The 25,725-nt window shown below is 37.5% G+C and overlaps 1 protein-coding gene across 4 annotated transcripts in view; it reads right to left on the bottom strand.

Moving 5' to 3' along the window:
* The window catches only part of elavl2 (ELAV like neuron-specific RNA binding protein 2), a 38,472-nt gene extending 13,701 nt beyond the window's left edge, over positions 1–24,771 (bottom strand). For 2 of the 4 annotated variants that reach the window (XM_042400920.1, XM_042400922.1), the window contains exons 1-4: positions 24,649–24,770; positions 10,598–10,688; positions 8,643–8,886; positions 79–182 (exon numbers count right to left, since the gene is read on the bottom strand). In XM_042400920.1, the coding sequence (XP_042256854.1) occupies positions 79–182; positions 8,643–8,886; positions 10,598–10,669 (420 nt within the window). In that variant the 5' untranslated portion in view covers positions 10,670–10,688; positions 24,649–24,770. Of the gene's footprint in view, positions 1–78; positions 183–8,642; positions 8,887–10,597; positions 10,689–24,648 lie in introns of all 4 variants that reach the window. The other 2 variants (XM_042400921.1, XM_042400923.1) reach the window with 2 other exon arrangements.
* Between the last annotated feature and the right edge of the window lie 954 nt (positions 24,772–25,725).

Genomic DNA, 25,725 nt, shown 5'->3' with positions numbered 1-25,725 from the left:
CGAGATGAGAAAAAAAAATGAACATGTCAATGCAAGTTAGCAATAAAGAAAATATATTTTCTCTGCATGACATCTTACCTTGATGGTTTTGGTCTGAAGTCTCAAGCCATTTAAGGTATTGATGGCTTTTTCTGCATCCTTCGGGTCCACATAATTCACAAATCCATAGCCTAGGCTCTGCCCTGGAATCACAAGACAAGAAAATACACCCAATGTCACATTCACCGCTGAATACAAACACCTGCAATGTATTTCTGTGTATATGTACAAAAATGGCTTTTACAAATTATTGGTAAATGACACCAATGCAATTTTAATCAAAACAAGTGTCATTTAGCACTACAAGGATACATAGATGTTCATCTATATCAATCTTTATTTCTTATCTAGCAGAATACAAAACAAGTCATAAACGCAATCACAACAAACATCTATTTGGCCCAACCCATTGTAAATTCAAAAACCAACTCTTTGATAAATATGTCTTAAATTAAAAATGACAGGCAACTGCTCTGCTTTCACACCAACTCATCTCTGACACTGTGCAGTAGCTGAGGCTCAATGTGTTCCCCTCCCTCCACAGTTTATCTCTAAAATGTACAATAGATTGACACCCACTCTTTATGTGCACAGAGGCAATTCAATTTCCTCCACCCACACTGCTGGGTCTCTCCACAATTCCACTGCCGGTCAAGTTCACCAGCTCAAGCAGCTTCAGCATATTAATACAATACATAAGCAACTTGAATTTTATCTAAAACTTTATACAAGATCAGATGAAGTTAACATTTTAATTTACCCCACTGTTACATATAAGCACAAGATGGATTCAGAGATGAGTAAGAAGAGACATGGCTCTCCACCGCAACACAAGCGTGTGTGATGGAGAATCCACAGTAGAGGTCTATACTTGTTCAGTTTACAACTAGAGATGAAATGATTAGTCAACTAATTGATTTGTTGATTGTTAGAAAATTAATCAGCAACTATTTTGATCACTGATTTATCATTTCAGGCATTTCAAGGAAAAAAAAAAGCATTTTTTGTTATACATGATAGTAAACTGGATATATTTTGGTTTCAGACTGATTGTCAGACAAAATACACAATTTGAATATGTCAATTTGGGCTCTCAGAGATTATAACTTACATCATTACCAAACTGACAAACATCTTTTTTATTAGACTTGCTAAATTCAAATAGCTTTTTTTTTCTTAGACACTGATAAAATAAACTAATTTCATATATAGTTAGTTAAATGTGGATAAAAATAAGAACACATTGACGAATTAGCAAGGAAAATACAAACTGACATGCAACTATCAAATTTTGCTGGCAGCACTGGTATCAACTTAGCTTTCCTGTAAATCTTAACGCCCTATATGCATCCATACTGGCTTATCTGGCTTACCACTATGAGTCATTGCTCTCATGGGTTGTTTTGCTGCGATCAAGTGAAGTTCATAAACTTAATTTCACCTTACATCTCAGGGACTGTTATAGCCAGGAGAAAGATGGCGAGCCTTTGAAATGAGCTGGTGATATGACACTTTTACTTAAGCCTGCAGGGCATATTGCCTGCCACACAGTGTTCTACTGTACATGCTGTATGTCGGCATGCTACAACCTTACATAGGAATATCTTCTTATGGAATGTCTAAAAATCTGCTACAGTAGGTTCATTGTTATTGGGAATCCTTAAACATGTTCCTATAGAGAATAACTTGCTCTCACTTTGAGCTGTCATTAAGGAGTAGAGGAGACATGCTGGGATGCTCTTTCAAAACAGAGGACTGCACCCAGCTTTCAGTAGAAGACGAGTGCTGCCCATAGTGGGAGGAAAATGACACAAAGACTAAGCAGCAGCAGCAGCCAAGGCGAGAACATTTAAAGCAAAGAGGAAGCATGCATCTCTCTGGTGATTGCTTAACATCTGATGTAGCACCAGTACACAGATGTAGGCTGGCTTAAATCCATTGCCACAGGGCCAAGGGAGAGACAAAAGCAACACAGTCTGGAGGGAATAGGGTTTTATGTAGTGCTGAAATTGAAATCAGAGCATCATTCCTGAGAAATGACTTGGAGGCTTTGAATAACATTAAAGGCCTAATTTTCCCCCAACTGAGTTTGAAGTCAGTTTTTCCCGCCCCAATTCAAGAATTTATCAGTCAAAAACTACATAAAAATACTAGTTTAACTGCATAATTCCTGATAGAATTCCTGATTAATTATTGATGGGAAATGCTGTTATCAATTCATTAAAAATCCATACTGCAACATGCATATACTAGGGTTGGGCCGATGGACAATGGCCAACAGATTCAGATTTTATTTACTCTAGACCACACACTGTGGTATAAACAAAGCAAAGCAGCAGTACAAAAATAAACAACCAGAACAGATCTATAGCATGGACTACGTCACCTCGAGAGGCAGAACATTACTCAAAAATGCACCTACTTTACATACTATCCTCAGTTATCTGTCTGCAATAATAATCTAAGTTTAAACATAGATGGATGGTTTACAGAATATTTTGGCAGATACTACTTTCTATTCTCAATGATACTTGTCTTTTTACATTAAAACAAAACATGATATTCATCCCCCAGACAGTGGTCATTACATAAATTACAAAACCTTTTATTCTTTTCCAGACCTTTGTATCTTCCTGTTATTTTAGGAATTCTGCTATTAGAAACTTAGACATCACAAATAGCCTGGCTATACCTCCTGTTTTCACAAAGTAGATACTTATAAATTAAATTTTAAAGTCCTGTGATTTACAATATAAATCACATGATGATCATGAAAACAGATCTTTTAACCTCTTCTCAACTGCTAGCTTCAGCTGTTTGATATTATCACCATGGTGATACATACTTTCCAGTAATATATAAATTAAACATTTATTCATTGCCCAGGTGAGCTTTGTTTCCTTCCCCTTCAACAAACCAGGTAACCAATAATTCTCTTTTTAATACCAATACATGGACACCAATATATCTTCCTAACTCCCCATACATCATATTATTACAAGTTGACATTTTAACTTTTATTGTATATTTGAGGAATTTCAGATGTAACCTTTCTAAAATGGCTGTCTTCTCAAACCCCCAAACCTCGCATACACACAACAATAACTGGTGTCACAAACCTATCAAAAAGCTCTAGTGTAATATCCATTGGTGAATCAAACTTCCTACACATTAAAGCAAACATAGCTCTAGAGGCCTGTTTACAAAGTTCCTTGATAACATCTTTAAATGAACCATTGTAATTAAAGTCAACCACTGAGCCCTCTACCATCGTAAAATTGTGATTGAAAAGCCTTCCTCCCCTCCCCGGGCCTATACCAAGACCGGGGCGCACCCTGCCACACACACACACCCCAAATCAGATCGCCACTGATGCCAGTCCAGATCAAATCTGCATGCCACACAGTAAATTACTCCAAGCAGAGATTGACAATATCCATAGACACTGGAATTACAAAAAGACAAAAAAATATTGTAATTCCAGTGTCTCTGAAAAACATGAAGCAAAGTGCTACAAATAATTTCTAATCATAATATTGTTATTAACCCTTTTTTTCACCATGTCTCGCCCTGCACATATAACTAAGAATATTGTTTAGAAAAATATCAATGAATTATTAATATTGTAATGACTAGGGGAAACTCTTGCTGATTCATTGCCACATCTTGGCTGTTAAAATTCCAATTTTCCTACAGTTTTTGAAGCCGCCCCAGCTTAGTGTAATTACCTGGCCAGTCTTCAGCAACCTCAAATAATTCATTACTTTTTTCAGATTAGGTAAAGGCCATAAAAGACAATAAAATATGACTATAATATGAAATAAAACAGTTGTTTCCAATTTAGAAAAAAAAAAACTGAAGCGCACACTTTATAGGCTAAAACTCAGGATTTCCATTTTATATTCAAAGAGTTTGGTTAACACAATTTAACAGTCAAGATTTTGCTGTGCAGAACGAATTATGCAATTATTTTAAACGAATTATACACAAAATTCAAAATTATTTAAATGGGTCTGGTTAAATTAGATTAAATGGGCTACACCAATGCTTTTAGATACTTGCTTCATGGTTTTACTATGATAGTCAGTCTCTCAAACTCAAAACAAATTACGTATCCAACATACATATAAATAGTATAACAAAAAGAAAGGAGTTGCCGCCCCTAAGACGACCCTCTCCCCCCAAACAACAATATAATCTTCCATCACGATATTTCACTGTGGACATCTTCATATGCCAGTTCAGTAGATATCGTCCAACCCTAGTATATACTGTAAATACCTACATAAAACTATTACTAACCATGGTTCAATCACCACATCACGATAACGGGCACTCTGCAACTTTACCAACTCCGTCAGAACTAACACTGGAACCATAAACCTGTTATCTGTTTTGTTTTTGCCAAACACACACAAGCTTGAATTAGTTTATGTCAGAGCTGTTTATACATTTACCTAAAAAGAAATTTGCCTTCCTTTAGTGCCTGGTTTGACAAGTATCTGCTGCCAACCTGACAGCTAAGAACTCACCCTTTCCAGCTGGCTACATTTGTATTTCTTTAATAAAAAGGCAATTTGTTTTTATGCAATTTGTTTTAATTACTCCAAATCAGATCACCACTGATGCTAAGAGCTCTTGGAAGTGTGCCGTGAACAGACCCCATCTACACACTTTGTTTCACTTAAGATGCTGGTGCAACTGTCAACTTAATCCATTATCACAGAACCTCCCATTCTGAAAACAAACAGACTGTAATTCTATACTCTACATTTCTTGCTTATGTATAAGGTGGACATGCAGGTGTATGCTCGAAATTAACAAGACAATCAAGTTTAACAGATTTGTAAACTTCACATTCTTCAAATACAAGATTAACATGACTGCAATGCCATTTATGGACCTAAACACCAGTTCAAGACAGAGCAAGCCACATAAACTACTGACAAACACTATACCAAGTATGGTAAACATGCAAACATTCTTTGTTAATGTTACTGCAAACAATGTTCGCAGAAACATCCCTTTGCTTGAAAAGGAAAAGATGCTAATGTGTGGTAGCATACTGTGTGAAGTCAGGATTTTAATAGCTGTGGGCACTTAAAAACACACTAAGGGGAATATGACTTGGGGTTAAATGGTGATTTTATTTGCTTTACTGTCCTTACGGTACGGGTGTGAATCGTTGGGAATATCATGATATGATTCTGATTCTTGGTGTGTGAATTGATTCAGAATCGATTCAAAACCCGTTCTAAATTGAATGAATGGAAAAAGGGGCACTATTTTAAGTCTATAACTCCAGCACAGTGTGCCAAACCATTCACCAGTGTCATTAGTCCACTGAAATGTAATATAAAACATAACTGGCAGTTATAAATGGTCTGCAGCTTTTTGATTTGAAAAAGTTAACTGCATTAATTAATCAATCAATTTGAAAGCATCTTACAAGTCTTCTGCCTGTATAAGAATAACAAAACGAATGTAATTTATTGACCAGCATCACTGGTTAAATGACTTTTGTAAAAACATAAGTTGGTGTGTTCGCTCTGCAGTAAGAGGAAGGAGAGTGCTCTGCTGTGCTGGTATTAATGTTATGTCTCCAGTAGACAAGAGCAGCTTCTCTGCTGCACTGTCAACCCCGTGGAAAGCCATCGTTGTCAAAGATGCTGAACGGGTGCAGGGTTTCTGAAGTGAAACAGACTGAGCACACAGTTATTTTCTTCGCCCCAGAGTTGTTTAAGTTGTTTAAGTGCTGGAGCAGTCGGTCAGCACGTCTCATTTGTTACTGCGGGTCATTTGTTACTCATTTGTGACTCTGCTGCTCTGCTCCACTAACGTCAGTCTTTGAGTGATGACGTAATTATTCACAATATACTTCACATTCATCTCCCAAAAGGTAATTATCGAGTCATTAAATCAAAAAATGCACCCAAACACTGCCTTTTTTAAAGATGAACTACAAGATAACTCTAGCGTGTGCACGCTGTAGACTGTCCAGGTGCTGCACTGCCCTCACAGTTGAGTTCCACCTTTTGACTCCATCAACATCGCGTTATTAACTAACATTTAGAAAACTGATTTTTGACATTTGTGAATCAATTCTGAATCGCAGAAGATAAGAATTGCGATTCTCCATTTCTACCATCCTGGGCTGGGCCAAAACCATTTTTAAAATATTCTGACTCCACCCCCCCCCCCATTTGAGGTTGATGACCAGAAGACTATTTAGACTCCTAAAAAAGGTAAGACTGCAAACAGTTGTGCGAGTAAGTTATTGTAACTGTATGCTTCTGTTCACCACTGCAGCACTGCATGTGGACAAAAACATTACTTATTTAGAAATCTCAGATTTCCACATTATTGATATTTTAATGTAACATTAAGACAATTTGTGCAGGTGATTCAGAGTTAGAACATATACATTTACTATATAAAACTATTTTGTATTGACTTGTGCCAATAATCTAACCAGCATTAAAGCAGAGCAAATCTACAAGGTGAAGTAGATTAGGACTATTTAGCTCTCAAGCTCTAAATGAACATTTTCACTCTTTAATGTCCACTTATGTAAGAAAACATGCATGCAGCATCACAGTGGAACCCACCCTCTGGCAAAATCTGCATCTATTGCTTTGTCGTCATCTACAAGATCAAATTAAAAATTTGAGTTGTCAGCGAAGTTACAGAAAATTGTTTTCTTGCTCAAACCATACAAATGTTTAGTTAGACAGTATTTGAATATACATTTATACTGCCCCACTTCACGGGGGCATCTAGCATCACCTCAAGTCCTTTTCACTCAAGGGGAGGCTGATTTCAAACAACTTGTTTCATTTTGCTCCTTGCACTTAAATTACTTGGAGTGCTATGTTCACACTTGCTCCACTAAATATGCAACCTATCAAGCATGTTTATGTTCAATCACCCAAGCAGACTGTGCTCAACAGTGATTTTAAACGAGGATCACTTGTCATTCAGCTCAACCCATTTCACACATTAACAATCAAATGCATTTCTTGTATGCATGGCTACACAAGGGCATTTATTCCATGCAAGACTGAACACTTGACAATTTTCATCATCACTGCATGCCAAAAGTCTAAATTCAGAAAATACATTATGAGAGCCCCCACTTCTTCCATCCACACAAACACACCAACACTCTGCTTGTGGTCTTCCTCTTGCCACCATTTGTTTCCACTGACATGAAATATGAAAGCATTCTGAGCACTTAACTTTAGAAGTTTGTTATTGTAAATGCCCATATAATAGAAGTGCTTCTTTATAGAAAGCTTAATAGAAGACCACATAAAAGAAACTATGTATGTATGTGTGAAGAAACTATTTAACTAAACACGCTGAGAGCATTTGATGACATTTTTAAGAGCTGGGAAAGCCATTTGTAGCTGCAGAAAACAGTACTGACCATACAAAGAAAGACTTGTGCATACTGGTCAGCTATACATAAGCATTGTAAAATATTAAACCTTATTAATATTTAAAAGACAGATGTGGCTGGGTGCACATCTTCCATGTTAATTTAATGAAGGCAACTACCTGGGAGTCTCAGAATAACAATAATGGATAATTGTTTTTATAAAAAGTGCTCGTGCTCCTCAGTAAGAGCCCCTTGGCCTCAAGCCTCATTTCAATGGAAAGATATGTTCACTCAGCTAAACCTGTTTATGTTTCAGCATCAAATGCAAGTGAAACAGATGTGTGTATACATCCTTAAAAAGACGCTTGTGTGCCTGACTATTGGACTGCGTTATGAGAAGCAGATGGAAGAAGGTCTTGGTAACCTTGACCAAGACTGCAAGCAGCAAGAATCCAGCAGCCTCAGCCATTATCTAGCTGCTCATGTCATGAAGACCATGTCAGCGTGTGCCTCTGCACTCCCATTAAGACAATTTTGCATTTGCAAGTCTTATACCTGCCCAAACATAAGGAATGTAACTGTCCAATTTAAATTTGAATGACCCTTACAATTCTTGCAGTAAAGAACCAACGAAACACACTCTTCAAGAAGGGAGCCGTATTTCATGGTATCCGTTTCAATGTCATTTTAGAAATGCCATTTTGCTAGTGGCACTAGTATCATCCTACCTTTTAAAGTAGTTTGAATGGCAATTAAAGTCCTTACGTTGCTGCTTGGTAGGATTTCTAAATCGGCACAATATTAAGATGGTGCCCAGTATTTTCCATAATGAGATGCAGAATGATTGGCTGACTTTCAAAATGCAGGGCTCGGCATTTATTGGGGGTAAAAAAGGTCCATAATTTATGATCCTGGATGTCAAATATACAAAGTGGAAATCATATGCTGTGCATGCATAAATAGAAAAGCTTCTGACATGGATTGCATGGATACACTGCTACTAGGGCCCAACTGATACTTTATCTGGGCTTAAGTTTAATGTTAAAAGATTTAGTGTTTCATTGCTTCATCTAATTTTACTTTAAATTTTGAAATATTGTTATTTTGTGCCAATATATTGACAAAATGTATGTACATAAGAGATGCCAATAAATTCAGGAATCAGTGTATCTGTTGGGCCCAAGCCATTACACAGCCATAGCAATACTAACAGATGTGTTACCTGTTATTTTGTCTCGAACTAGTTTACAGGACTCAATTTCTCCGATGCTTCCAAACAAACTCTTCAGCTCCTCTTGGGTCATGTTCTGAGGCAGATAGTTGACTATCAAGTTAGTTTTACTGTCCTCTATGCTCCCTGACTCTACAGGTGAAGAGCAGTTGTTTGAGATTGTTGAAGGACCGTTGCTTGTGTTGTTGCAAGTTGGCCCATTGGACAGCTGTGTTTCCATGGCAGCAATTACCTGCTAAAGAGACAAAAAAAAATTAAGTCAAAACCACATAAACAATCAAAAGCATTGAATGGCAGATAGTTAAAAAAGGACGCTCTTCACACATTAAAACATTGTTTTGTTAGCATTCAAACTATTGGTGGTTTTTTAGTTAAACTAATTTAAAATTTCTTTCAACCTCGACACAAAATCATCAAAGTAACTAAGTTACGCTCAGACCATATCGCTCTCATTCTTGCAACGCTACCATGGCTACCTGTTAGGTACAGAATTGATTTTAAACTCAGTTCATAGATTTACTCGCACCCTATGAGTCTAACTGCTGCCTGCTGACCCTCCTAACTGTTCCCACAGCCTGCCTTGTTACAAAAGGAAACTGGACGTTTTTCATTAGGGCCCCGCAGCTGTGAACTCCCTACCTGTGTGACTTAGGTTAGTAAACTCAGTGCCCTCTTTTAAAATCACTTCTCAAAAACTTACTTCTACAGGAAGGCTTTTTTTATTGTAAATCTGTCAAATTTCTATCCCTCTTTTGTCATTTATTTCACTTGTTTTTAATTATACGCTTTGTCTCATCAGGTCTTATTATTTATGCTTTTTGTTGTTTTTATCCTGACTGTCTGTACCATTTTATCTTGTTCTGTAAATCACCTTGTAACTGTGTTTTGAAAAGTGCTATACATATTTATTTATATTATTATCATTATCATTACCATTATCATTATTATTATGTTGCAGGAAACATTTGTGTGTGGACTTTTTTTTACTGCATATTTAACTGTACATTACTTCCTATATTAAGATCATTTAGTCTTTGGAAAAAAGTAACAGCTATGATGTTGTAAATATTATCCACCTCAGAACTGGGTGGAGTAGGGTTTTCTATAATGTAAATGTATGCCTTTAGCATAAATATCTGGCCAAATGGAAAATATTAAATCTGACATTGCTACGGCACGTGAGGAAAGAAAAAAGTCGAAGAGAAAAAAAAAAGGCTACACACTGAATTCCCTCTCTGTTATACATGATGCTAGCTTTTTTCCCTGGGCAAACAGATGCAATTTTCTACTGATTACTTTGTCAATGACGGTCTATTAATCTGTCAGAATCTCAACAATTGATAAAGAAACAATTAAGTTGGTAAGTGGCATGTTTAAACATATTTTTGAAAGTTAAAAAGTGGCAACCAAAGTGAAACATTTCATTCAACAAATCAACTAGATATGCACGGCCTATAGCAGCACGAAATTGCAGCCATCATCGGACAACAGACCTTGAGCAATGTGGTAATCAGTTTGTATGCAAAATCCTACATGTTAGGCAGGCAGCAACAAGTTAATGTATGAAGAGTCATCCTTTGTTAACAGATTCACCATGTGCAGAAAGCAGATCAGTGCAGTCACACCACTATGCATATTATTCTTAAGCAATCATATTTTGACTAATTTGTGCACAGAGGCCATAGAGCCACAATTTACAAAAATGATTCTATGACATAAACAGAGTAGCACACAGGTTTAGACCATACCAATACAGTCAAACATTTACCAACTTGGGAGCTTTTCATACACAAAACCCCCAAAAAGTGCCTGAGTTCCAAATTGAGCATGTGATTAATTTGATTTGAACATTATGACTGAGAGCTAACGTCATTGGTATGGCCTGAGCACTGAGACAAAAAGCAAGCCTTCTGGCCAAATGATTTCAAATAAGAAGTGCCACAGACCCCAGTCCAAGGCTCAGGCGCCCACGAACCACTTCTAAGCAGAGAAGCCACATCGCACAGTCTGACTGCCATGTTAGTTTGGAGTTGCCGTCTGAAAATGTGGACACAAAAAGTACTTCATGTTAGATCAACAAGAACAAAAGCAACAGTCAGAGGTGATCACATGTAATTGTTGGGGGGAAGAGAAGGAGGCTATATTTTTTTGAACCGGCTGCCCATGCACATCGGCTTAAAGCAGGGAGAAGCAAAAGGCAATGTTTCACTGAGTCACAATTCATCTTCAGTAAGAAGCTAACAGCAGAACCAAGAAGTGTGGTGTTCAGTCAAGAGAGAAACCTGGCCACAACAACAGGGACGATAAGCATGAGGAATGGCAATTAGTAAAATGGATGGGAGTGCTGCACAAAGATGCTCCCTGAAATTGGAAAGCACAATCAATTGGTCTGCTCACATTGCTCACATCCAGCAATAGAGCCGATGCTCACATTACGCTGACACATTCTGCATTTGTTAACCAGTCTTTAGCAAACACACAGACCACTAAATCTGCAAACCCTCAAACATCCGCAACTCTTAACACAGGCATACTTTTAAAACAAACCACTGACAACTAGTTCAAATCAAAGCGATATGAGAAGCCAGAGATGACCAATAAACAGTGTAAATGTACAGTATTAGTCAAGAAAATCAAAACTAAGACTTACAACTGACATATCACAATAGTATAAAAAAGCCACGGCGGGTCAATATCTATCAAATTATACTGCTATACTCTAGAGCAGAGGTGCCAAACTCAATTTCATCCCAGGCCACATCAGCATTATGATTGCCCTAAAATGGCCAGTTGTAAATATATAAATGTAAAGACTATATAAATGTATTTACTTATTACCATATCATATTTGATTATTATTTATTAATAATAAGTAGCTCTGAAAGCAGAATTCTATAATTCAACAAGTAGTATACAACTCATTAAGAAAAAAAATGAAATACACAAAGTAGTATACCGTTATGTAACAAAGTCAAAATAAAGGTTGATTCAGTTTGTGTAGCCTACATTGTATTTATTTTTTTATTTTTGTGTTTTTGGGATAGTTTTGTTCAAAGCAGGCATGTTTGTTGTCATGATTGCGTTTTGCGTATCCACTCTTCATTACGGCCACTGTTTGGCTGCAATTCAAGCACAATGGTCTCATACTTCCCTCAGGTAAAATGAACCTGTATTTCTCAGTCCAGTGTTTTTCATTGTCAACCTCTTTTTTTTTTTCCAGCTAGTTTTCAACAAGACATTTTATTTTATCAACTAGGGCTCCCACATTCCTCAACAAGCTCGTTAACTGCGGGGACTAGTGGCAGCTGAATGATGACAGCTGAGGTGATGTGATAGTGATGTGTCTCTCAAAAGCGGTCCAGGTCAGGTTGTAGTTGCTCAAAATCAAATTCAGTTTAGAGCTGGTAATTCCTGAACACACCTGAGATGACATATACCCACACATTTATACATGTACATACCAAACACACGTTGCGCATTATATTCTTTGCAAGCTCCCGTGGGCCACATAAAATGAGGTGCTGTGCTGGATCCAGCCTCGAGGTTGACACATGCTGTAGAGCAAACCATGGCAATTTGTGGGGAAATCTCACTATAAATCATTCACCACAAGCTAAACGACCACTTCACCATGTTTACATTACTAAACAAACAATTAAAGCACATTTGTTATACTGGCTTTAAAATAGGAATGTACAAAATTGATCAGATTCCTTGGAGAAAATATACTGATTTGAATTGCCCACTTCAAAAGGGTTTTCCCTCCTTAACATCCAGAGAAATTTTTTATGCACTCACCACCTCTGCTAACCATTTCCCTGGGCCAAACACATGCATGTGGATCTTTTTTGAAATGTTAATGTCTAACCTATATAATATCCATTACAGCAATGCCACCATATTCAACTTGTCAGGCAAAACAAAAAGGCAGGTGCAATATAAATATTACCGCACAATTGTTCATGTTCCACACTGACTAAAGAGTGTGGGGTTTTTATTTTTCCCCCCATTCTCAGACTGTGGCCCAAGACAAACACGTCTCTCTACTTTTCCTATATGGATATTATGTTTAGATTCCATCTGCGTCATATGTTGATACACTTAGGTTATAATGAAGATCTACACACAGACTACAAACAATTTTAAGGCTGCAATCTTTTCAAAAAATTATGAAGTTGCTCTTTGTTTTTTTTCATATCCAGTGACAATGTTAGCTCAACAGCATGACACAAATGCAAATAGATTTTCTCTCCTCAAGTCATGAAAACAGCATTGCAATTGTCAGATGGAAAGGTATAACCTAATATACCTGATCAATATTTCTTGGTGGAGAGAATTTCAAACCACGGTCAATGGGCAATTTTTAGTGTTTCACCTTATTCAGCCATACAGAGGGATGTTGTATGAATTAAAAACATTTAAATTTTACTGAAAGAAACACTCATTTTTTCAAAAAGCCAGGATAAAGAAATATTGAATTCTTTATGCCATCTTGATTACACTGCTTTACGTCTAAAATAAATCAGCCACCGAAAAAAGACTATCCATACGCACCTGTAAATAAACATATTTACATGTGTGTAACTACATATTACAGCTTTCACACATCCTCCCTCTGACATTTCCCTCCTACGCCCTTTGCGCATTCAATAAAAGACTTTTGTCCTAACAGTATTTTTTTTTTGTCCTGATGGCATTTTGAACCGTGACTAAATAAAGTCAGTACAGCTGTCCTGACTGAAGAGGACCACCTTTTATTTAAGACATTTGTTCATTTACTGATTTTCACAGTCTGTTAACTGTGTCGCAACACATAGTTCAGCTGTCACCTTCAGACACAGTGATTCGCTATTCCACACATGATCATATACATACTGTAAATTCATGTGAGAACTCACACATTGCAGCAAACAGCTCGTGTCAGTCGGATCAAACAGCTGTAGATCTGCTCTGGACTCTTACTCGATTAGAAAAATAATTACAACCTCAGCTTATCCAAGTGTGAAAAACTGGAGGTGTACTGTGATTGTGTGTGATTAGAGTCCACTGTGATAGCTTGACTAAAAATGACAATGCACTTAATGGTGTTATTTATCTCGATTTCTTTCTGCTCTGACAGCCTATCAGCATGTATCTTGGTGCACAGAACAAAGCTTGTCAGTAGTGAGAGTAAATGTGTTTTTGCCTTGTGAGCGTATAGTGCACCAATCAGGATTGTAAAAAGCCAAACGGTTTGTGTTGAACATCATATGCTGTCAATAGTCATGTTAATTATTGTACGTTCTCTCAAAAGTGTCCAATAATTGTAAACAAAATTGTTAAGAAAATGAAAATTTTGATTCCAAATAATCAAGAACGATACGGTAAATTCCGTTTCTGTCTATCCTCATTTAGTGCACTGCAGTATTTGGAAGTCTGGATGGCTGTTGCAAAACATCTAAGCACATAATTTAGCCATAAATACACTGCAAACTGGTGTAAAACATCTTCACCCCAGGCAGTCAGACCAAGGGCCTAATCTGCATTAAAGATGGGTCAACTACACATTACATTCTACTATTTTCTAAGAGATACAATTTCAGGAGGTTATGTTCTTTTCACCAGTCTAATCTGAAAGCACATGTAGACCATCAATTGACAACCCTACCACTACCTGACTGAAGCCATCTTGTCCTCTCGTAGCGCATATGAAACCAGCATCGAAAGCGGTCTTAGTTGGGGTTTTTATGGACACCAAAATAAACTTTCTTTAATCCATAATACACTGTAGAATCTACAGTTTGACAGGACCACACTGGACTCAAACAATACTGTAGTTGAATCCTCATAACAGTGTATCCTCAGTTCAGTAACATCCCATGTCACGGTCAATATGTTCACCTGATCTGCTACATATCTGTGTTGGCAGATATGAGGCAGATCAGAAGGCATGTGTAAAATGGCATAATGCACAAATTCTTCAGCGCACATAAAAATACACTATAGCAGTAGGGTGGTGCAATATGACGATATACATTGTGTGATTAAAAAAAAAAGTGTTGTTATAGTATATATAGTATGTTCTATCATTTATTTACTTGCAAAGCTTTTATTGCACTTACAGTAACAAAACGAGACGCAACCAAGGACCAACTATTTATTAATTGAATTAAAATGTGCTATTTAGGGATGCTGTTATCAGGATATTAAATGACCTATATCGGGATATGAGATATTAGTCATATCGCCCAGCCCTATATAGCAGCATCATTTAACAGTGATCAAACTTAAGGATAAGATTTGCTGTTTTTCTGTTTCTAACAGTTAATTGTTTATTCAGATCAGTCTGGGATGTGGGAAGGACATCTTTATTTTCAATATGGTATATTGTAAACAATTAAAACAATAATTATTAATTGTGAGTCTTACAGAGTTGTCCATGAGAAACTGTTGTATTGAATCTACTAGATAAATGCAAAGTTTGGTTTTGGTTGAATTATGAGGATGACATAGGTCAATCTATAACCCCTACCGTGAGTTGTGTATAAGTTGAACATTTAAGCAACCATGGCTTGCAGGTTGGTAAGTGGTCATAAGGACTTCTAATCATGTTCCTCTGTTTTTATGAAATATATCCATTACTGACATCAGTACTTTCAGTGATGTGCTTCAGAGGAACTGCACTGCTAATGTTGCAGTGCACAAGTGCAAATACATGAGTCATTTGATTGCCTGGCATGTCTCTAAACCAAGATCAAAACCCACTGACAACATAACCCAAGCAAAAATGGAAAACTACAGCCATACAGCAAACAGCTTCAACACACATGACCTATTACCACAGATAAGTTTCCACTAGAAGAGACAATAACCCCACCAGAGTGTCCATCATTGTCATAGGGAAGATAAAATGGAAAATATAATGGCATCACTCAAAATCCGACAGTCCATTATCCAGGGCCAGTAAGACGTTTACTGTTCAGCATGCTGGCCAGCATTAGGTTAAACTGGTCCAATGAAAGCAAGCTTCTGCGATGACTACAGCTGCCTGTTTTTACATATTTTTTTACCATCCTTTTTAATTTATCTGGCTTTTCTGCACTCTGTAGCTCATATTTTGAAAAGCACTCAAGATATTACCAGAATTAACAGTAGTGGTAAGCATTAAAGTCTCATCTATGCCTCTAGACATGGCAAATTTCTCTGAACTGTGGTCCTTATAACCACTAACCTCCCTGCTGTCACTGCTAATTCCTCCGATACACATGGTGTCACTAGCCACTTCTTTTCACCAGCCAGCCAGGAGCTTTACCGGAAGGGCCTTAACACATGCTGTGCTTCAAATATTCAAATGAGCTTCCCTAATCTCACATGGCATATGAGCAATGAGTATATCTTAGTTGGGGTGTGTTCTGTTACTCCTAACTCCTGGTTGACAAAAAATAGTCTACATAAGGACTTTTGCAGCATACGTATTAAATACTGCATGATAAATGGTAAAAACAGCAGCAAAGGCAGTAAACTGGTTAAACAAAGAGCTGAAAAGTACATAGTGCAGTTCTCAAACCTCCAACATGTCAAGCTATTAAACACCACCTTTTAATGCAGTGAAACAATATCAAATTGTAAACCATCATCAGGTGATACCTAGAAAGCTAACAATTTAATATTTCTATGAAACGATTGTGTGCAATGTTAGAATCAATAAGCAATTGCTTTATGACAACACAGGATTGACAAGAATTTTGCATCGATATGATTAAGTAGTTTGATTTGTCAAGTGTTTAATTTGCCAGATTAGAAAAAAAAAGATTTTGTGGCTGGTTATTTTATCCATTAAAAGTTTCTCAATCGACTGGTCTATAAAATCATCATCCAAGGTGATGTTATCAAATGTCTTATTTTGTCCAAAGAACCATCCAAAACAAATTTACTGTAATGTAAGATGAGGAAAAGTAGTTCTCAAATCTGAGAACCTGAAAATCATCATATGAAGAAAAAAAAAAAAAAAAAAAAAGACTTGCCGATTAATCGATGAATCGACAAATTGTTGCAGCTGGAATCAACACCATGAACTAAAATGACATGATAGATTACTTCATCTGTATTGTCCACTATTCTCTAAAATGGAATACAACAACAGGACTTTCCACAAGGATATGGAGTAGCCAGCTGGGAGGGTCCGAGGTCATGTAAATAATTGTAAAGAAGAATTAGGCTTCTTGTGCGTTTTAGCCCACACAGTCTGTAAATAACTAAATATTTTAAACCACGCCTATTCTTGACTGATCAGAACTTTTCTAATTAAAAATCATTAGACCTTATTATTATTTATTGACACCTTCACTGTAAGGTTTATCAAGACATGCCACAATGATGTTGTGTTTTTCTACCAACAAATGAATTCTTATTCAATGAAAATAAACAAGGTTATTTTAAAGGGGGACTTGTTTTTAATCCCATTTCTTATCTAGCCTATGTATTAGTTTTAAATTATATTATTTATAAACTAAACCTATGCCAAAGATAACTACAATAACAAAACATGTCAATCACTGGACTGAAATCATGTGAATCTGCTGAATCAACTCAACTTCTAGTCATCTTCATTTTCATCTTCACTATCATCCTGAGTGTGAGGCTGAGGCACAGCCTACATCTCCCTCATATGACAGGCCTGTAACTTTGACAACATTGCTTGTTTTAGTGTGTGTTTAATATGTGTCTTAGAGATAGCTCTGCTGTAAAAAGCGCAATGTAAATAAAAAAGATAATTATTTCATGCATTCATTCATTGAGCCCATAAACGACTATGTGGCGTATATGGAAAATGCAGCGCTTTCAGTGTACTTAAATATTTACTGTGCAATCAAGTAGCTGCCACCAATGTTTTCCGAAGTAACCCGTCTAATGAGGATGTCTCCTGTCTGTGCAATCAATGCAATTCTTAATGTGTTTTGTCATCAATTATTTTGCTAATATTTGTCAAACAATGAAGATGACTCTTGGCTCTCTACTCGGCAGGACACAACCTCTCAGCTGAGCGCGCACACATGCTCACACACATTTATGTAGAGTATGTGGGGCCAGGATTGATAGACATATCAAAAATCAGAAATTAAAATAATAAAGTAGCCAACTGGACTTAAATGAGTAGTCAGCTGTTTGGCCGGCAGCTGCCACTTATGGAAAGCTCCAAGGATGATAAATTCATCTTCAATTAATCATAAACGTCTCCTCTGTAAGCTGTAACCTTTGGTTACTAAGGTTGTGTAAAACTTGATCAATACAGAGAATGTTGATATAGTAATACATGGTGTATGGACTTGCATGTTAACCTGTTCACCTCTGTATATTCCTCTTATGGCAGATACGGACTGGTTGGCTCCAGGTGATGATATACTACAACAGACACACAGTTATTAGCGTATCTTATAATAAACAGTGTACTGGTATGCTAGGTTTCATAACTATTGTTTTTTGCTTTCTGAGAACCAATCTGAGAAATGTGAATACTTAAATATGGTTTTTACAGTGTGTTCAAATGTTATGCATTACAGACAAGAATAGGCATGATATGATCCTACATGATAACACTGAATTATTGACAACTGATTTTGCGCAATACACAAGAGCTTCCCCTGAGGGTATTAGTCTTAATATTAATTGTTTGGGGCCACAATTGCTCTTCCATACCATCAGTTTTTTTTTCCGAAGTACAAGCAAGTACAGTCAACATCAACACCAAATACACTCACAAGCAGTCCAGTCGCGAATGGATGGGGGACTTGAACTTCACAGGTCAATCTCACCCTCCCGCTGCTCTTCCCATCTGTTATTTGTCTCAAAGTATGAAACCAGTTGGTGACTGCAAAATATCAGGACTGCTTCCACATGTCAACTTTTTTAGTTTTGTTTACACGACAGAAAGGTCACAAGGATAAACAACCTCAGTGACATTAAGCCAAAATTTTTCATATGTCAAAAATCACAATTCTAAGCAGTTATAGGGTCCACAAGCAGCCTCCCCAACGTGCATGGTAACAGCAGAAAAACAGGCCACAAGAACATATTGTTGATGAAGAAAATGACTTACTTCAATCTCCATTTCATATGTTTCACCTTTTATTCTAAGTACAAAGCACAAACATTGGCTATTGTCCCGCTTGAGATAGTGCCACAAGGCAGAAATATTTCATTAGATAAACACTTGGAAGAGGAAGCTTGGCAAGACGCCTCTCCCCAAAAATTTCAGTCAAGGCTTTCACTGTGTGCAGCCAGCCAGCAGCCTCCTTTTAGTGCAGGCATTTGAGTGCGGAGCATCTTGTTCCCCTAGAGGCCTTGCCTCACAGTTTTCGTCAGAAACCAGCCCCAGATAAGGACCACGAGGTTCTTTTTTTGTTTTCCCATCATTGCTAGGATAAACCCATCCACCTCCACAATTTTACCCCACTGAGCAGACTTCCTTTTAAGACTCATTAAAGTGTAGCGTGTTTAGTTATTAGTACTCTCAGATCCCACTGCCTTCTCACAAGGGGGGGAAAAAAAAAAGAAAAAGAGGCTCTGCACGCAGTGTTACTATGAATATAGAGATTCCCAATTCAGATAAGGTTAATGCTTTTGGCTTTACACACAAGCTTAAAGTTAGCTATATTCTCACTATGGCAATGTGCAAAAAGCATAAGGGACATTCAAAACTAACATCTTCACATGCATGTGGTCCATTATGCTTTTGTTCTGTGCCTTAGCCATGTGTCAGCATTCAACCTCTGAAACTGGTGGTGCTGGCTGCATTTTAGCAGCTCACTGATTGTGCTAATTAACTGCACGGAAAAGTGATCTGAGTGGGTGTTTGGAGGCAAGATTTCACAGCTGATCAAACTCTAAAGAACAGCTGTAAATCAACTCATATGGAATCAATCACAGCCTGATAACATTTCATACCCTGATCCATATCCTGCTCCCTTGTAAAAAAAAAAAAAAAAAAAAAACTGACCTGATGCACATGTACCTAAGGAGAATACCAAGAATACCAAAGCCTCCTTTAGCTCGAAATTAAATCAATCCAAATGATGTATTTAAGTCACAACTGCCACTTGAGGATACTTAGACTGTCTTTTTTTTTCTCCAATTAACGGCAGCTTCAGTAAAGGCCATCAAGCAATTTACTCCAGTTCAGAAACATTAAGTGACAGCCATGCTTATAAATATTGATTTTAAAAAAAGAGTTTTGTTTCCTTTGAACAATTTCAGCTTTAAAAAAAGAGAGGCAACACAAAGTTAAATACACTAAACTCCAGATTAGGTTAGCACTAATGCACAACAATGATGCGCATCTGTCAGCCTGCACCATTAATGGTGGTTTTCATCCCCCCCCCCCCCTTTCTTGTATTAGCACACCAAGTCCTATCTTTAAAGCAAAGCCAGAAATACTTCACAAAATGGTTTGATTAGATTTGGTTATAAAAGGCCCTTTTAGGCATCTGTCATCTTCAGTCAGCCTGGACATTTCAGAGATATTAAAAAAAACACTATACCGCCATTTCCAAGCTAATATTTTTGATTGGATCACAACAAAGATTCAAATACTGCAACAGACAAACATCAGATTGATGAGGGGAAATGCAGTAGAATAAAGTTTGAAGATTTTTTGAAAAAAAGCCAATTTATAGATCTGACTAAGTGTAGAACTTCTTCAACTTGAGCCTGATGCCAACAGTGAGATCAGCATGTACCGATGTGACACTGAGCACTTAAGTGAGGAGGCACGAATCTCTGCTACTAGCTCCTCAGAGGATTAAATTGACCAAGTATGCGTGACAAGCTGCAGAGTGAAGAACTCCAGAGTGCACACACTGACATGCACGGTCTGTCCTTGAAAACTAAAAGCCCACAAGTAACAGTTCAAAATATCCCAGCTGAAAACACAGATGTGACTAGTCTACCCACACACCGAGGTGTACAAAGCAAAGCCAACCGCTAGAACACACAACGCTGTAAAATAGGTCCAAGCTACTTGTGCCCTGCCGAGGTAAAAAGGTGTACTGCTGTGGCCGCGCTTGGATACAAACACTGTCTAATTACCTTTATTAGTGGTGTCGTCTTTATAGGTGTCAACGTCACCCAAATATGAGCATCTTAACTGATTTTTCTTTAATAAAAAATACATAAAATGGGCTTTTCATGTACTAGGTGTCCATGGTGGTTTTAAAATTGGAAGTTCTTACTACTTTTATTACTTCCTGAATCCTGTAACTTTTAAATCGACAACATGGAAACACTGTTGTGCATGTGCTGTCAGGGCGACTCCTGTCTCTTGGATATTGTGTTGCTCAGCCGTCCACACCTAAAATCACTGAACTGTTTCAACATTTTTTGCCCATTTTAGCTTGTCAGTTTTGTTGACTAACAAGACAAACATTTTACGGCTGAGAAAAAAAACAATGCATCAACATACATGTACACACACTCTTGATCTTAATACTTTTGATGAAGTTTGGCCTGAAGGTGCCAAGCTACAGTGTGTAGGGTTGAGAGTGGGTTAGTCATGCTGCAGCTCCCTCATGTCAGCCAGAGCCGTCAGAATAATACTGAAAAGTGATGCAATTCTGAGTTATAATTGTCAGTCTTCCTCCAAAAAAAAAGTGCATGATTTCTCACCAACACTTTCGGGAAAAAAAAAAGAATAATCCAGCAATGTTCGTAGCAAAAAAAAAAGGGGGAGAAAAAACCTTTACTACAGAGTCCGCCTGAAATAAAATTCAGTTGGGTAGTGTTGTATTGCTCCAGAGACTGCAACACATGTTCATCAATATTGACTTATACTGAAATTTTGACCAGAGGCATTTTCATTCTTTCTGGCTTGATGCTGTTAGAGAACCAATGTAAAAATAACATGTCATTGCTAGTGAAAAATAATATTGTTCATATTTTCCGCTCTGTTATCACCATTTTCTTTTATTTCATGATTTTTAATAACATCTATGCCAGTTGTAATAAAATTATCTGCCTGTTCTTGCAACAGTTTAATATACCGACACTAGTAGATATGAATAGGTGTTAACTGAATGATACTCTCATTGCTTGTTAAGAGCAATCTGTGGCCAAATATATTGATTCTGAAAAATTACTTGTAGTACAACTCTAAAAAAAAAAAAAAAAAGACTGAAAGTCAAACTGTAACCTACGCTCATACAGCAGGAAGTAATTTTCTGATACTTACCTGTCTGCCACTATATGAAAAGCCACTCGAGTCATATTATAAAAAAGCTGAAAATCTGATGTTAAAGAGAAACTCCTCTTTGAATTTGTCAATTTAGCAATTGAGACAAATGAAATTTGGGTTTTGACATAGTACAACTGCTTAATATGGCGGTCCAGTGCAGTCATTATAATGAAAAAAAGTCTGAAATGTTTAGACAACACCAGGCATATTTACACAACCTCAGCTCGTCATAGGCCTAGACAATAAAAAAAAGCCAAAAAATTAACTACACAAATTAACACTCACCACATAACAGCTGTACAGAGCATGAGATGTGACAGTCTATCAAGCTGCTGTGATGCAGTGACAGGGTTCAAGGACACTGCTTTGCTGGCCTCCAGTAATGACCCGCACATGCAGGGGAGGGCCACCCTGTGGCCAACAGACAAGACGGACAGAATGGAAACAGTCCTGTGGACTATCCACCCATCTCAGACTAGATCTAATGCAGAGGGGGGGAGTGGAGGAGAGGCCACAAAGAGAGGAAAGGGGGATGGGATGGTATTTAAGGAGGACAAAGGGGGCAAAATTGCTTTTTTCCCTCTTAAGCCACACACTGTATACTAACCCAGTTCTGACAGTGGCACACATTGCCGCACAGAGCACAGTGATGTGGCCTTTGGAAGTTCACTCACTGTCCTGCATTTTGGTCACTCTGTCAGCAGCCTTTATTTAGAACGCTAACGTGGGGGGCTCAATAATACATAAAGACAACCGCTCTTATTTCTTGTCCCTCTCCGGAGCACAGACGCTGCTGGAATTGTGGAAGTTGCATGAACACTAAGGAAGAAAATGCCAAAAAGCAGCAGATATATTGAGGGAAAATAGGACCATGTGGGTATCTCCTATATATACACACACACTAAAGCTGAGATCTGCAAAGATACTTAATTTGAATTTAGATCCTCTTGTGCTCATGACATTAGATATTAATTCCACAATTCTTAAGAGTACTGTTAAAACCACAAATGCCAAGAACCATGTAAAACTGCCCGATTCAAATATTTTATAATAAAAAACATGAATTCTTTACTCCACAGAAAGCTATTTTCTATATAATAAGGAGTTTATCAGGTGAATTATAAGACAAAAAGTGGTAAAGCTAACTACTTTATCAATAACAAATGTTGCATTTATTATACTTCATCCATCTTAAAAGGTTTCTCACTTGTCGCTTAATGTCAAATCAATACTTGAGGATGACCTTGCAAATGTCCTGCTTAAAAATTACTCTGAATAAATAGATAGCAGGGATCTCTGCTTATAGTAAGGCAAAGTGTGTATCACTTCAGTAAGCACCCCCATTTCCTTTTTTGCTAGGTTGTCCCCCTGTACCCACAGATGTCCTGTGTGTTGGCAACCTCCTGGTAAATTAACTGGTCAGGCTCTTAGCTGCTGGCTGGACGATATGTAATTTTTTCATGACCTACCAACTGAAGATTACTCACCACAGACTGCCAACTATAACTCATATGCCTGTGGCTTCAACACATTCACCTGCTCAATATTCAAGGCCAGAAACTACAACAATAAGCACAAAAAAAATGCAAACTAGAACGAGTCTTACTATGTTAATGCAACATATTAGTCTAGTAATTGTCCTTAAAAACTACAATGAACAGCGCCACTAATATAACACCTGCTTTTTTCCATGTATTTGCATTAACCAAATGCCAATGTTTTTTTTTTTACCATTTACAAGTGGAGAGTGAAACACCTTTTAGTGTAATTAATGCCATCACTTGCCCTGCTATAAGGCAATAAATCAGGACTGTTGTCATATTACAACACCGCAAAGGAAATACTTAGTTGTTTCATGTGCTGAATGACAAAAAAGTTAGATGCACTGATTAAAGAATGACCACTGTGTGTACATAAATAAATTCCCTGACTAAATAAATATTGTGCTAATTTTGTAGTTAAATTTCAAGAACTGTTAAAGGTTTCCGCAAAGTATGCGAAATAATTACAAATGTTTAGGTTAAAACGTGTCGCAGCCAAAAATAGACCTGCTACTAGCTTTTATACACATGTATTGTGTATGTTAATATATGTAAAAATAGGTCTGAATTAAATTAAAAAGGTATAGGGTAGCTGTTGAAACCAACTGTTATGTGTCTTTGGGTAAGGCGTTTCTAATTAGTGAGATTACACTGCGGAGTGGAGCAGAGACCGAGAGCTGCCGGGTTTAATTGGTTAATTTGTGACACCTGTGACTGAAACTCCCTTCATGAAATTATTAAGTAAATTCTCACAGACACGTGTTAGCAAATGCTAATTGGGCAAAAATTATGGCTACCATTAAAACATAACTTTGTCAAAGTGCAACTTTATGTTAGCTTTAATCAAAGTTAACCAGCACGCGGCGTGGTTGGTTAGCCAAACGCTAATTACGAGCTTAATTCAATACTGCCGACGGCAAAACAGGCAGTTTGTGTGGGCTGAGCCATTAGGGCAAAATTTTCATCAGTAACGGGAAGTGTGATGTGTTAGCTAGCACTTAAATTTGGCGCTGTGCTTTCAATAGTCAATTCAGCTAGCTTGACGTTTGGTAACAATATTTAGACACGTTAAAACAGGAAATTTTCCTTCTGCGGCAACATGTCCGACTCGGTGGCTCGCTGCGTCAGCGCCGGTTTGGTCTTGCTAGCTACGTATCACGTTAAATGGCTTTTTCGCCTGTACATTTTCGGCACAGTTGTATTTTTTTTGGTAGGTCATATTTTTCCATACTATTCCTTTGTGATGTCTTACCTTGAGGTGTTGAATCGGCGTCGCGGGTATTTATTGATGTAAAGTCTGCAGACATCAAACTTTCAGTCGCAGTCTTTGCGCAGTAGAATAGGGGGCGGTGGCGGGAACGCGGCCACCCTAAGTAAACTAATCAGACCCTCCGCCAATCAGAGGAGACCCCGTCTCTACCCCGGAAACAGACTATTAACTAATTGATTTGCTGCAGGTGCACCTTTGCTTCATGCTGCCTAACCTGAATTCAGTGTCCAGCAAATGTCATACAAAAAGAAAAACACAACAGTGAAATAGCTTTTTCAGTGCAGCGACCGGGGGCCACAAGGGTCTCTAAGGTATTCAAGAGGCAAAAAAAGGATAGTTTAATTTAATCCACCCCAATTACGACAGGAATTTGTTTAAGTATTGCTGTTTCTCTATTAGATGTCGCTGTCCCGTCTTCGCCCACAGGGCAGACATGTCAGCCTATAGGTATAAAAGGCAAAATCAAGCCTCAATCAAAAACAAGTGCTGATCAGTGACCTTTTGCAGGAAAAGGGCTGGGATCCAAATCCATTGTCTTCTTCTTTTTTTTTAAGAATAGGAATTGCTTGAAACAAGCCTACACTTTAAAATTAGGAGCTGCATGAAAATTCAAAAATAGCATACAAATATGCCTGTGACAGCAGAACTTAGAAAATATTATCCAGCAACTCCAAGTAGCTGAACACACAGGCTGCACTTACTGTAACCTATATAGCTGTTTTAGAGTTGCACAGAATCTTCGGCCCTATAGGCTGTTTTACACCTAAACTGATGAAATAGCACCTACAGTAGCTCAACATAAAGTTGTTCTTTTGTTTTTGTTTTTTTTTTTTTTAAAAAAAAACATCACATCTATATTTTGGCATGCTTTGTATAGGCTACATGTCTATCCTAAATAAAATGCAAGTTTCCATATTGATTAAGAGATCAGACTGAAAATCAAAAATTGTCCAGATTGCTTGCTGCCGCTATTACTACAACTATTCATGTGAAATCCCACATATAAAACAGTGCTATTAGTCTAATATGAGCAACATAACATCAGATATACAGTAAAAT

The sequence above is a fragment of the Thunnus maccoyii genome, chromosome 22, assembly GCF_910596095.1.
Source record: "Thunnus maccoyii chromosome 22, fThuMac1.1, whole genome shotgun sequence".
In the NCBI taxonomy this organism is placed as follows: Eukaryota; Metazoa; Chordata; class Actinopteri; order Scombriformes; family Scombridae; genus Thunnus; species Thunnus maccoyii.
Note: the sequence above shows the minus strand (reverse complement) of the source record. Positions and strands in the feature narration are given on the sequence as shown.